This window comes from Grus americana, chromosome 10 (genome assembly GCF_028858705.1).
Source record: "Grus americana isolate bGruAme1 chromosome 10, bGruAme1.mat, whole genome shotgun sequence".
In the NCBI taxonomy this organism is placed as follows: domain Eukaryota; kingdom Metazoa; phylum Chordata; class Aves; order Gruiformes; family Gruidae; genus Grus; species Grus americana.
In genome coordinates, this window is record NC_072861.1 from 5,429,858 (window position 1) to 5,444,973 (window position 15,116).

At 38.8% G+C, this 15,116-nt stretch overlaps 1 protein-coding gene across 1 annotated transcript in view; it reads right to left on the reverse strand.

Moving 5' to 3' along the window:
- Positions 1 to 400: 400 nt before the first annotated feature.
- TLN2 (talin 2) overlaps positions 401 to 15,116 on the reverse strand; it is a 190,936-nt gene continuing 176,220 nt past the window's right edge. The window contains exons 49-53 of the mRNA XM_054837153.1: positions 13,007 to 13,132; positions 9,644 to 9,706; positions 9,367 to 9,549; positions 5,202 to 5,327; positions 401 to 3,523 (exon numbers count right to left, since the gene is read on the reverse strand). Coding sequence (XP_054693128.1) covers positions 3,395 to 3,523; positions 5,202 to 5,327; positions 9,367 to 9,549; positions 9,644 to 9,706; positions 13,007 to 13,132 — 627 coding nt within the window. The 3' untranslated portion in view covers positions 401 to 3,394. The remainder of the gene's footprint in view (positions 3,524 to 5,201; positions 5,328 to 9,366; positions 9,550 to 9,643; positions 9,707 to 13,006; positions 13,133 to 15,116) is intronic.

The following is a 15,116-nucleotide window of genomic DNA, read 5'->3' on the forward strand; positions in this document are numbered from 1 at the left end:
TCCCATGGTATTCTACCAAGCAGATCCCTGAAGAGGCCAAAATCAGAGATTAAAAAAAATGTAGGGAAGATAAATGTAGTGATGGCACATGCCATATTCCTGGGGTGAATATCTTATCGGTTTGGACTGATTAGAAGCAAAAGTGTGGTCATAAGCTAAACATATTTATGTTCAGGAGGTTTCTAGATTATGCATTCATCCCTTCATTAGGAATTAAGGAAGATGCAGAAAACCAAAGGAAAAAGGACAGATGAAGCAAGAGTCTAGCCTTCAATTTTTGCTTTAAAACTTTTCTTACTTTGAGGCTTCTGATGTAGAAAATTTAGACAAATGGTAAAATGTTCAAATTATTTTCTGAATAGTTGGGGAAACAACACTAGACTATTTATACACAAACAACTTTGAGGCAATTTGCTTTTAATTTGCATACAGTTCCTTAAAGTGAATTTCACATGAAGAAGGGTGAGATACAACAGAGCTCATTTACCATTTCACTAGTTAACAGAACAAAGTAAACTTATGTCCTTCTTATTAACTAGTTTCCAGCCCTTACTCCAACTTGTCACTTCCTGCTGCAAGTCTCCATGACAAATAAATGCATGGACTAGTTCCAAACACCACAGACATTCACATATGGACTTCAGTGGTACTGCAAATTAAAACAGGAAAAAAAATTGAAATAGGAAGACTTTAGATGAGCTTATATTCTTTCCCAAATGAAGACCAAAAATTCAGAGTAAAAAAAATACTTCAGTTTGTTCAGTTCTGCTACTCATCTGACTGTCATTCCTCTATGGAACACATAGCTAAGGAGAAAAAAAAGAACAAGACTTTCTGTCAAATAAGAGGGGACATTAAATCAGAAATAGGTCTCAAAAGAACTATGCTAAAATGCACTTCCCAAACAAATTTATCTGGAACACAATTTGAGCATGTTCTTTCCTTCTACATACTGATAAAATTTTCTAGCTATGCAATTTCCATATATAGTTGCATTTGACCAGGCTTTTGGCTTCTTTCAAACTCGCAAATACTATCCTGATCAAAATATATTACAACAGTATTATACCTACAATAAAATACTGCCATGGTGTTAAAGACACCATCATCCTTCTTCGTGCTTTAATGAGACCAAACAATAGGTTAAACAGGTTGAAAGGGAAGCAGTAACAAATGTCTGGCATTTTTTTCCAAAAAAGAGATGGGAATTGGAAGCTATCCAGGTAAAAAAAAGAGAGAACGCCATGAGCTGCAAAGAAGCTGAACTTACCAACAGCAGCAGAAAATCCCTATCAGTAGAGCTGTCTTTATTTAAGCCTTACAACAATAAGCACCAATTTAGCCTTCTGCTAAAATTTACAGGAAATTTTTTTTTTTAATAGGAATTCTTAACATTGAGATTCTGTGACACTGCTCACAGTGAGTTGAGTGAAAAAAATCAAATCAATTGTGCTGAAGTGGAAAATTACAGAACTCGGAATTGCATGTCTCTCATAGTCAGAGTTTGCATATGCACACAAGCTTACACATTGCAGCACATCTGTCAATGCCAGTGATTCCATGTGGGATTTGCCATTTTTCCTCTCATGACTGTGGATTCTCCAGCAACTCTACTGAGTCTGAAATACATCAGTACCAGAGAAGAGACTCTAACAAACAGTAAAAATCTTTGTACACTTTAATATTTATTAATTCTCTAGTAATTTTTTGCTATATATTTAACACTAGTGTGACAAAATTCCTGATAATTATATCTCATGCAGGTAACGTAAATGAGGAGTTAGCACTATCTAAAGGGGTAAACCTACCTACTGGGGGGGGGTTACTTTTGAGTCTACAAGACAAGTATTTCTGCAACAATGACAACTAGGTGGGTATGCATATAACATAAGAGGCTCAGCTGAATGTACTTGGCAGGTATCTAAATGACAGCACAGCCTTCAGAAGGACTGGAGTGGCAACATCCTTTGACCTAAATAGACGACATTATTGTTTAAGAGGGCTTGAGTGGAGTTGGAAGCATGTTGGAAATTGTTGTTAGGAGAGATGGTGTTTCTGTAGTTAGTCAAATAGTTGAGCTTTTGCTAAAGTTGCTGTGATTTGTGTTCATTCTTTGACAGAGTAGAATGTGTTACGCATTCTAACCATATTACTATTGTTTAGGTCACAACAGAGATATTGAGAACATACCGCACCTTTCTGCAGCTGAAGACAAAGATTGCTGATAGATTGCTGCTATTGCTTCTCTGCAATTCGTTGGTGAGTACGTTTTCATCAATACCGATTATGAAAACAAACTCCCTTGAATCCAGATTTTTTAAAAGATATTACAGGAAAAGTCTACTCATAAATGACTTACTCTTTTCTCCTACAATACCCACAGGTTTCAAAAAATAAGAATTATAAATGAAATTATTAAAAGAATAACAAGAGTTGTGATAGTCTTTTGTTGTACTGGGCATTTCCCTTTTTAAAATAACATACATTCTAACAGAAATCCCACAGTACAAACCAGATAACTTCAATTAAAAAACAAAATGCAAACTATTCAGTCCAATGTTAGAGCACGTGTATGTGTGTATAATACTGTAAAAGTAGTCACACATTAGAGGTATATAATTGAAACAGCATTTTCCTTCATGAACCTGCTATTATTGAGGCAGTGACGAGGTTTCCATTTCTTTGTTTTCTGAGCTCTTTAAAGAATGGCTATTGCCACATTTTGTAAACCTAAATACTGTACAAGCAGAAGCTTGTTGGTGTCTGGTAAGGAGTAATACTACTAGTGCAAACAGGTGCAGAGACAGCTCCTCCAGTTTTGGGGTGAACCAACTATATAACACTGAAAGAGAACAGGCATCTTCTTCAAACCCACACTCATGCATGTTTCTCCACTCAGACATACATCCTTCTCCATCTTGGTACTTTTACAAGTGTAGTTGGGGGAGAACCACCAGCTCATGTGATATTTATCATATGAAAGATTTCTTGACTGTTTTCCTATTAATATTATAAATGTTTTATAACAAGTCAAGGAACGATAAATACCTGAAGCATCAGGAAAGTGACAATAATACTGACTTAGTATCTTTAGTAAAAAAGTGAAACATTCTCTCCTGAGATATAAGTCAAGGAAGGAACAGGAATGATGAACCTAACACTGTACCATTATTTGATCATCATGCACCTCAGCTGACCAGATGAGAAAGAACAAGTGTTTATTGCCCTCTGCTCATCCAAAGGTATGACAGGACATTTATTTAGCTAAGTGCTTGGCATACCAGAATGTTGTCAGAGCAGTTCTCACTGTACTGTCCCCCTTTAGCTTATTTCTTTAAAAGAAAAGAAAAAAAATAGTAAAAGAACAACAAAAAAAGATGAAAATCTCAGCAGGTTAACCCTCATCTTCTCTCAGCTCTGTGGGTAGAAATTTGTATTGCTGTTGGCGGATCTGAGCCAGTTTTTTCCTTGCCTCTTCCAGCTCTCTTTCCTTCTTCAGCATTTCTTCTTGGGCTGCAATGATCTAGAAAACAGAAGCATGAATTATGACAGCAAGGAATACTGTCTGTAAAACAAGATTTCTTTCTCTATGACACCAGTCACAAATAAGCCTTGAGCATTCTCCACAGAAGCACCAAACTTCAATGACTTTGGCAGGAACTGCTCAAATTTTTCCAGGTTCAAGGACTATGCCATCAGGAACAGTATCATATTCCCACTTGGTTCTTAACAAGGACTAAAAAAATTAAAAAAAGAATCTACCAGCATAGTTTTACTGTACATCCATTACGGATTTTATAGTGCCATGCTCCCCCAACATTCATCGGGGTGAGGAGTTAGCACATGTAGGATAAGCACCATGTCTTGACATAATTTTTGAGTGACAGTAAAATTGAACACTCATTACTGCAGGTATGCACAGTATTTTCTTGCATCTCAAAATGCCAAAGGAAAAATGACAGTACTTATAGACATGCAGAAATAATAAATTTCAATATCTTTTAAGTAGTGACCACAGTATATGTTCTTCATTTGTAACAGTGAATCCAGAAGTTGATACAACCTCAAAGCCTTGGAATCTATTTTTAAATATTGTTATTATTTCCCCACATTTATTTATTCTCCTGAGGAGAAGGACTTGGGGGTATTGATTGATGAGAAGCTCAACATGAGCCGGCAGTGTGCGCTTGCAGCCCAGAAAGCCAACTGTGTCCTGGGCTGCATCAAAAGAAGAGTGTGACCAGCAGGTCAAGGGAGGTGATCCTGCCCCTCTACTCGGCTCTTGTGAGACCCCACCTGGAGTACTGCGTCCAGCTCTGGGGGCCCCAGTACAGGAGAGACATGGAGCTGTTGGAGCGAGTCCAGAGGAGGGCCACAAAGCTGATCAGAGGGCTGGAGCACCTCTCCTATGAGGACAGGCTGAGAGAGCTGGGATTGTTCAGCCTGGAGAAAAGGTGGCTCCGGGGAGATCTAATTGCAGCTCACCAGTACCTGAAGGGGGTCTACAGGAAAGCTGGTGAGGGAGTGTAGTGACAGGACAAGGGGTAATGGGTTTAAAGCTGAAGGAGGGTCGATTTAGATTAGATGTTAGAAAGAAATTCTTTACTGTGAGGGTGGTGAGGCACTGGAACAGGTTGCCCAGAGAGGTTGCGGAGGCCCCCTCCCTGGAAGTGTTCCAGGCCAGGTTGGATGGGGCTTTGGGCAACGTGGTCTAGTGGAGGGTGTCCCTGCCTGTGGCAGGGGGGTTGGAACTAGATGATCTTTGAGGTTCCTTCCAACCCAAACCAGTCTATGATTCTATGATTATGGTCACAGTAAGAAAATGTCATCAGTTCTTTTCTCTCACTTTCTATTTCTTTGATTATATACATACAAAACTAGTGTTCCATTAAGATCTGGGAATATTTAAAGTACATAAGAGAAGTTTGAAAAGAACCATTAACTTCATCAGAACAAAAATAGAAGATATTGGACCATGGTAACTGCTATTACGGTAAATGCTCAGTGAAGAAGCATAGACATCTTACAGCATATCACTTTGCTGTTATGTCAGTGGTTACCTAACAGTGAGGCATTGAGTAATTTATCAGATTTCTACATAGATTTGTCCAGCCTGCAATGCAGCAGATGGACATTGTAACACTATGCTACATTTCTGTGATAGTTTTTCTCTGCTTTACTTCTTGGGTGATTGTACCAACCTGAGCAATGCCACCCACAAACTTTGTTTTGACCACAACATCGTCATCCTCTGCTTTCCCAAATGCTGCTTTCTGGGCCGCCCTGACAAGATTGTCTGATGCTCGCTTGACAGCATTTCCTGCAGCCTTTGAAAAAGACAAAAGAAATTTAGTAATAACAAAAATACATAACTAACATGGATTCATCTGAGCATCAAATCTAAAACATCTTTGCTTGACTACACAGGAAAGTTGTGTTTTGGTTTTCCCAGTGAAAAGCAAATTAATCTTTCAAAATCAATGGTAGAGACAGGAACACAATTCCTTTATTAAAGAAGCTAGAAGTTGGGAAAGTCACAAACAAGACTTTTTTTCCCTACAGTTTGAAATAAAACAGTGGATGAAATCACAAGTTATGCTATGCACAACACTGATCAGATCTTTTTTTTTTTTTTTTTTTGAGGAAGAACAGAAAATGAAAGCTAGCGTATAACGAAACATTTTAAGGCAATGAAGGTTTTAAGGTAATGGACTTTCATCAGGGCAAAGTAGCCACTTACCCATGATTAGCTCACATTTAAACTTTTATTTCCTTAAAAATTCTCAAATTTCTAAAGATAAACAGTCAAACATTTGTAATACATCTTTTGTTGTCAAAACTGAGTAGCATCAGCAATTGTGCATCAGAAAGAAAAAGGTAACTAAGCTATCTGCACTCTAACATTGACAAAGCTATCTTTGCTTTACGGTAATACATATTGGCAGTAGAGATTCCACACTGCATGTTCAGTAATGACCATGTGCACAGGCACTGGATTAATGGATACCGAGGAGGATACCAGAGGAGTGGCCTTGGATTCTCCTACTGTGATTTCCATGGAGACAAGTAGAAAAGTCATTCTTGTCACAAACAAAATGTAAACCTCCCTTCTACTACAGCTAAAAGATGGAGTTGCATCATTTTTGAAGCACTGAGGTCTGGAAGACCATTGCCTAGGAAATACCCTGTGCAGACAGGTGATGGTAGTAGAGGGCTCAGCATCATAAGATCCGGCACTGAATTTTCTCCAGTTCTCTGTAGTTTCAGAGAACAGAGACAGCATTCAAAGGTATTTACACCTCCTGAGCAAGAGGAACACCTAGATCACCTGTTACTATGGGTAAGTCTTCGCTGCACAGTGGAATGCTATGGAGAGGTATCTTACTTAATAGTGAAGAATTTAGTTGAGATACCAGAAGCAACACGTTATCAACAGTCCTGCAGTAACATAGCCGGGCCAAAGTGATGTGAATTTATCACTACTCAAACTGACTTCTGTAATGCCGCACAGCGCTACTTTGTACCAGGTACTCTCAAGAGCAACTGAATACTTCATGAAGAGAAGGATGTGAATGGTTAAATCTTGGTAGAACCCCTGCACTGAGAAGGTGCCTATCCTGTAAATGAAAATTGAGACCTGTGTGCTACAGGAGTGGATTTGCATGTAATTCGGCTGTTTGTACTGTGTGGATTTAAACCAGCAGAAGCAGGTTGGGACAGACATAGGTACAACTGTCCTAGCTTAATCTATTGCCCAAGAAGTGTTAATTTAGACTCTAAAAGTTTACATGGGGTTAAGGAGGACTGGATAAATTAAGAGGAGAAAACCATGGAGGGTCACTAAACATACAGAATCTACACCTGGCTTGGGAAGTTCCTGAGTTGAAAATGCTCGGAATCTAAGAACATAATAAACAATACTATCATGCATGCTTATCCTGTTCTTAGTTGGTTCTCTAAGCATTTCCTAGTGGCCACTGCTGGAATCAGGATACCGATTGGGCTTAATGAACTTTTGATCTGAGCCAGTAAGGCTCTTCTTGTATTAAACCCTAAACCCTAGTATCTAACAGCAAATCAGTCAACACCATCAATAAACAACATTGATACTTTCACAATGTGCAGAAAAAGGGTAGGTGCTTCCAATGTTGTGACAGGCAGTGAGAGAGAACAGGAGTAGAGTTCTCTGTCCCACAGTTCCCATTGTCCCCAGGTGTCACGTATGCTGAGAACACTTGTTCCCACACAGGCCACTGGCCAAGACAGCCTGCTTTCACATGCTGGAGACACACTGGCACTAGGAGGGGAAGCCACATGGACCAGCTCCGAACCTGGCCCCCACCTACCCCCCAGTACTATTCCATATTTCCAGCTTAATATCCCCTTCAACTTAACTCTCTTCCCACCTGAAATGACCCAAGGACAAATTACTTGAAATTTGCTCTGCTCAGTCTGGAGCTCATCCAAAGAGAATGGAAACATTTCCATTTGTTTCATTTAAGCTTTGCAACAGACTCTGTAACAGTGCATTCCAAGTGAGCATTCATGGGAAATGCAGTTCAAATGTCGTCTCCCGAAGCTTGCAGTTGTTTGTGGGTTAGGAAAGAGAAAACTAATACACTCAGACTCCTGAACCTAACCTGTTGATTAAAGCTATGTGAAAACAGTTGTGCTGGGGGCAAAGCCAGCTGAAAAGCCTCAGTAGTTTTGGAAAATCCACCAGTAAAAATATTTGGTAGACATCAGCTCAGTGGTTTTGCTATGGTAAAGGACATTATTTCCAAGTGCAAACTGCTTTTCCCTTCATTATTCATTTTGGGATTAATATGAAGCTTGGTAAAGTAGCAAAGTTCATTTTCAATCCGTACTTGGGCTTGTTTCCTTTTCACATTCCCTTCCAACTTTTCACATTTGATGTCTATTTAATAATATTTGCCTACAGTGACTAAATACCCTGAATTTCCTGGCAGAGCTGAGAAAACAGTCTGTAGTACTTGATTTTGTTCCTGTTTCTATTGTTTGTTCTGCATTTAAAATTCTTTCAGACCTATCTTGGTGTTTGGATATTAAAGTGCAGGTTGCGTTACAGTCAGAACTGTCTTCCAGTTACTGATACCTCCCCCACAGACCCTTGACAAAGCGCATCTGTAGGAATCCACTATAAAGCACTAAAACCATCTAAACCCTAGAGATAACATGCCACTGTTTTCTATAGAACAAACAGATTTTTCACACACTCATACATTTATTTTTTCCTCTCAAATATTTAACCAATTTTTCTACTTTGAAAAAAATGATAACATCAATTCCTCTTGCTCAAACAGATATTTAGTCATATGTATTTCTGTTGGACTTGATTCTACCTATCCATACATGAACTGTTATACTGAGTGTCCATTAGTAGCATCTGTGCAAATAAGAGAAAAAGGGAAATTTCACTGTCACCAAAGACACTCCATGTTGATGGTATGAAAAAAGGAGTTGAAGTAGTTCTTACATTCCAGGCTGAGCCTGCAGGAAAGGATGTCAGAGAAGACTGTAGCCATTTTTAAAATGAACATCCTTAAACAAAACTTCTGCAGACATTAGATTTTACCCATCATAACACAGTGTTAATTCAGTAATAGTTCAGAGAAGCTCACCATGAAATGAATGTGTAATGTAAAAGGGAACGAGTTTCATGTAAAGAAGTTAAATCCAACTGTAGTTGAGATGTTGCATCAGCTTCTGTTCTTGTTTTTGTCTGACAATGATTCTCCATTTTAGAAATGTTCTATCTACAGTTGCTGACTCTTGACTGCTAGAAACAGGAAAACTGACCACAATCCAGGCTGGCACTTAGGCAAGTACTTTGTTGAACATATACATAATCTTGCAGAGGTCAGGAGGATACTCATGGGCAACAAAGTTAAGCGTGCTAAGCCGTTTGGAAGCTCACTGGGAGTCTAACTGAATGCAGAATAATTGCAGAGAAACCAACTATGCTCAGTTGCTATAAAAATGCACATAGTAAACATTCTCAGCTTATGTATTTCTGTGGCTTATCATGAATATGAATCTATCAATATTGCACCTAAATGAGGGCTTGGCACAGGCCAGTCAACATTTGCATCTCTCAACATCTTCTAAAAATGAAGAATACAACAAGCAGTGAAGTGAGCTATAGCTACTGCTGAATAATGACAAATGCACAATCACTTCGTCCTGGATGAATGGATTCATCCCGGAATCCCATAAGGAAGAAAAATTGAGCAGAATTCTGAAGATTCAAAAAACTATTCCTAAAATTTGGAGATTGTTCACGCAGTGCTAAAACACCACTTGATAGAACTACTAGGGGTTTTCAGTAATAAAGAACACAAGTACCTGTAGCCTCCTCATGGCTTCAGAGTCATGATCAGCCTTCACTTTGCAAGCCACAAGCAACTGTGCTGTAGAAGCTGCCACTTGTTTGGCAGATGAGATGAGCTTCTCCTCACTAGCGTGGCCTTGTACTGAGGCATTAGCTGCTTCACAGAGATTGCTGGTTGCAGCTGCCACCATTCGGGCCTAGGAGACAGTAAAAAATGTCACTGAGTGTTCTCCCAGGGTATTATTTCTTCAGAGAAGTTGACAGTTTTCCTTAAGAGAAGTAGTTACTCACAGCAGAAATAAGTCCCTGAGACCACTGTCCATCATCAGCTGCATTTGCAGGGATTGCTCCAACCTGCAAAAACAGTTCAGAGATGGCTTACAATGAAACAGAAAATACAATTACTTTGTCTCAGATTTAGACAAACAGCAATCCACGAAAAAAGGAAACATCTGCAACTGTGACTGTGCCCAGCACATACAGGAGCAGAAAATCCAACTGAAAGTTAGTTGTCAGAGTAAGTGTGCTTCAACACACATCTGCCTGCTCATGTTGTGTCCAACTTGCTATGCTACTTCAATTGCCCCATCCTTGGAACGTGTAGAAATCCCAGAGTAACGATTGTTGCAGTTGAGACTTTGGCCTAAGCAACAGTTGAAGCAGTAGTTCCTAAACTCCTGGCCTTTAAAATAACTTTTTTCTGTCTCTACAACACATTTGGATATACATAATTCCTGAATCTCTTCTGATTCTGGCACTATGGGAAGGTACAAAACAGAAAGCTCCACAGGAAGTCCCCTAACTACCTTTGTGCCTAATAACGGCATTTGAGGAAAGCAGCCCATTTTTCTTCATGGCTCATCCACTGGAGTGTGGTTGGCATCAGCAGTACCAGCAACAAGCAGGAGACTGTTTTCTTCCCACATCAGATGAAAGTAATGAAACAAAATTCTACAGCTGGTTGCCAGCCCCTGCCCCCAACTGCCTGGGTCCGGGGGTTTTTGGGAGAGAAACTGGAATATGTGAAATGTAAACATGCTACAGAAACTTCTTGTATTTTAAAAGAAATGGAAACAGGGATTTGTGTGTCATGAGGATCACAGGGATCGGAATTGAATCTTTATGTGTAGAATCAACATAAACAGAAAATGTGTTCTCTCATAACTATGGTGACACTTTTGTATAACTGAGAAATCAGTTCTACAAAAGAATACACTAGGTCCAAGAGTTCTTAAGGTTTCAAGGTTTTCTTGCCTAATCATCCCCAGAAAACGTATTTTAAGTAGACCACAGAGGCAGGAGTCCAGTTAGTGGTGGTTGAATTTTGTATGTGGGCGCATGTGTGAGTGAGTAAATAGGGGGGTGGTGTGGAAGAAGATAGATCAGATCCAACTTCCCAGACTTCAGCTGTACTGCAGAAATGGAGAGAGTTGCCTAACATAAAATTAATTCTTTGTAAACGATTCCACAGGAAAAGTAGTTTCACTTAAAACTTCTTTAGCAAACTCTTCAACTACAATATTGCACCAATTTGCCCATAAGATACTGTCACAGTCTTTACCAAGCAATGGCAGAAACTTATTTGGGACAAGAACATGCCTGGTTCGCACCCATCCACGCAGTTGGGTAAGAATTTCCCACTGCCTCTGTACCAAATAAAAAGATCAGTGAGGAATCTGAGCCAATAGTCAGTACCATTTACTGTTCAGTACTGAAGCGATGGATGTGGAACAGACCAAACTTGTCCTTCCTGCCTTGCCAGCCATGCTTTTCTGGGAGCAGTCCATACCGCATGCCTCAGAAAGTTTCTTACAAAAGCAAAACATTTTCCCCAATATCAGTAACAAAATCTTCCCACCAGGCAGGTTGGAGCCATTCACTATGGGCAAGAATTTGGTCAGTCATTTTAGAAGCCAGCTTCCTGTACTTATGGCTGACCTGGAGATACAGGCTACCACAGCAGTTGGAGAATACCCCATAGTGACAATTACCTAAGCACCAGTAGTTAATAAAGAAAGAAGAGAAGGAAAATGGGTTAGGGCTTCATTATTTCAGAAGTATCTTAATGGCTTTATTTATTTGTGAGAAGTATCATAATGAAAGCATGTGCCACAAACAATTCTGCAGTTTGATGTTTCATTAAATTTGGATTTTGGTTGGGATTAATTTCTTCCCTTCAAGACCACAGTATTATTTGCAGATCCTCCAAGCCGGCAAGAAACTATCAGTAAAAGCCATTCACTGCAAAAATTCCTGATCTTTCAGCAATTTACTATAGAAGAGTGATGGATAAAGCAAACTGGCTAAATTCAGTAAAGGAGGCTGAACGTATCTGCTAATGTGGAACTATATTTCACAGGTGTGCTTCTATTAGAACAGCAAGGTACAGCTTTCCTCAGACAGATTAAAGTGGTTTTAGCAGTTATCTGAACTTGGATGGAATATGATGCAAGTGCTGTTAGTCTCAATCTGAAAGACACAAATAGAAATGTATCTGTGGGAGCAAAGAAGCCAAAACCACCTGAGGGAGATTCAGGGCTGGTACTGGCATATAAATACATTCTGTATTATTCTGTATAACTTTACAGTGGTGGTGGTGAGGAAAGTAAAGCAAGCTGTACGTCATAATGAAACTAAATAAGAACAGGTCTTATCACATAAAAGCAGGACAGCACAATAATCTAAGTGAAGCAGGTAAGGCAAAATTCTCATTTTTTCAATTGTCTCCACAGCCAGATTTCAATGGGTATTAATAATATCTTGTTTTATGCATTATTGAAAAGTTCCATAGCTACAACTTATGGTGGGTCTTTTCCAAGAGTTACATCACTATTATTCTTAAACAAGTGCTCTGTGCTCCTGCTGGAACTAAAAGCCTCAGGAATCCTAGCTGAAGTAGACAGCATAGTGCTTTTGTGACAGGATCCATGACACAGTCTGCTCAGAATAAAGAATTAGATGAAATTCGAAACCATAAGTATACAACAACAATAATGCTATAACAAATTGTTCTCACAGGCAACATACCTGCTTGATGTTCAGATTTTAAGTATATTAACTGTGGAAAAAACCAGTGATGGATATGAAATTAATTACAAAGACCTCAATCCTGACCAGATCAAAAGGATGACATGTTTTAAGCACTCTTTCCATTGGTCCCAACAATAATTACAAGTATGTCCACTTAAATGTAGTGAATTTGCATGCAGGCCTGTGTCCCCATTGAATCAGACAAAACATTGAGGGCACAATTAGCAAGGCCCTTTGCTATTCTGGTCCAGAGTGGTATTGTATACTGCGATATTTGCATTTGGATCCCCAAGCTGTCTTGTGGGACTATACGTTACTAGCTTGGATCACAGATCTTCATGAAATGAAAAAAACCCGCACAAACACAAAAACTCCGCAAAGCTGAAACATTTGAAGAGCCAAACACTTAATTACAGTTGCAAGGTTCAAATAAACATAATTGTGGGGGCTTTTAAAACAGAACCAGGCCTGGGCCATGTATTGTGATGAGCAATGAAAAGATTTACATTTTCATTAGTCATTCCCAAGCTCCTTTCCGACTGTTTTAACAGCAAACAGTTGAGAGACTAGATTCAATTTTGAAGCTTTCCCCTGCTACTGTTACTACTTGTCCTGTTTACCCACCTTTCCCTGTGCCACCAGCTCTCTCTGGGCTGCAGAAGCTGACTTCACAAGGGCACTGGTAGCAGCTGCAATGGATTTAGCTGCTTCCAGGATCTGTTCTTCGAAATCCAGAGTCTCATCTGCTTGCTATAACCAAGAAAGAGCAATGTCATGCATTATTCATCTGAAAGCAGGTGTATTTTCAAGATTGAGGACATATACAAAGCGAGACAAGAAGATTTTGGAACACACCAGAAAATTCAGTAAGACTTACAACATCATTTTCTGCAAAGGAGTTTCATGTCGACAAAAGTTGGGAGTCAACATTTAACTATTAAGTTGCCCTTGTGGCTGCTCACACAAGATACTTAAAGAATTGCCTTCAACTTTCTAATACATTACCTCCACTAGGGCTACTCAAAACTACATTCAGAAAAGTGCAGCTCTGAAAAGAAATTCTAGTTTTTCCATATCAAGATTATCTTGTAGCGCTATAATACTGGCTTCCAGGATTGCTAAACTAGATAGAGCATTTTCTAAACACTTAAAAGACTTAAAGCATTAAACAAGAACAGTGAAAAATGTATATTGTCTCATTCACCTGTACTAAGAAATGTAACATAGATACCAAGCAATTGCATAGATTTAACAGCTTTTGGTAAGAGCTGTCATTTCACAGAGAGTGGCATTGTGAAGCAGTCCAGTTTAATCGTCTTGGAGATACAAAGTTCCAAAGGTCTGTCTGGAACACCTCAGTCATCCAAACGTGTCTTTCAGCAAGCATGTGCAAACAGAGACATCAGCTGTTCCTCATGAGGTTTCTTGTTATTTAAAATGCACATCTGTTGTTCCATAAAACAGCAGCTTCCCTGACTTTCTAGTCATTGGACTAAATACTGAAAACATTTATCCTTTCAAGCACACTTAGTAGCTTCTGAACAGTTAACAAAATAGAGATGTATGGTTATTGTTATTTTAAACCTAACCAGGCCTGGGCCATGTATTCTGATTGTTTTTAATACAAAATAAACCAACAGAATGTATTTTGTTTGTGATCAAATCACAAAGCTACCAGAATCCAATGCAGTATGACCAGTAGGGCTAGTGGATACTAATAGCAGAACAGACCACTTTGTGAGAGATGAGACTTTTGAAATACAGGTTTCTTTCAACTTATGCAACCACAGCATTTTCGTGTCAATAACTAACTTTAGGAATGCCAGCTGTGTGGGCTTTGAGTTAGAAAACTGGGCACTTGATTTGCAAGTCTAAGCACATCCGTCTAAATTTATGTCAGGTTTAGTTCTCCTGTTACTGCACTCTGATGAAATAGTAGTCAATTATAAAATAATAAAAGATAATTATGAGTAATTACAAATCATTACAAAATGGCACATCAAGCAGTGTTCAGCACTTCACGTAACTGCCACGTAACTGAAACAAAGTCCAGGAGATGAAACCATAGCGTCCATAGACACCAGAAAAACTGAAGGACCTGAAAATAAAAACTAAAGTGTAGAAGGAGTTGTTTGGCACTTTAAAGTTTTTCTTATCCTTTAGGGAAAGCCACCTAATTCAAGGAAAAGTATTTGTCTTGCCTTGCTATGGGGCTAATCCCATCAACTGAAGCATGTGTCTTTGTAATAAGAGTATAAGAAATTGCTTTGTAAAGTAAGCAAGTCATGTTCCGCATGAATTTTTGGCAATGCTTGCAATGCAACATTACGACCATTATTATATCGAATCGGTAATCATGTTGGTACTGAATTTATGCAACAGGCCTCAAGTCTTATTTATAAAACTCTTACTTCAATCATGACATCACAAAACCAAAGTCACTAAATGGAATTCAGTATAGTCACTATCAGATTTCTTTTCATCATAAAATAGATGCATTATTGACACTGATTTAAGTTGGCTAAAGACTTAAACTGAAATATCAACAAAAGTACCACTCAATTTAACAGACTATTATTGCACTTTTACTTTTGTCCAAGGCTCTGTATTACTGAGTTTTTAAATTTTCATTTCCAACATAACAAAATATATTATGTGTAGTATTCTTTATATGTCAGCATTATCAGGAATTCAAACTTAAGCAAGTGAGCATTTCAGTATCTGCTTATTTATT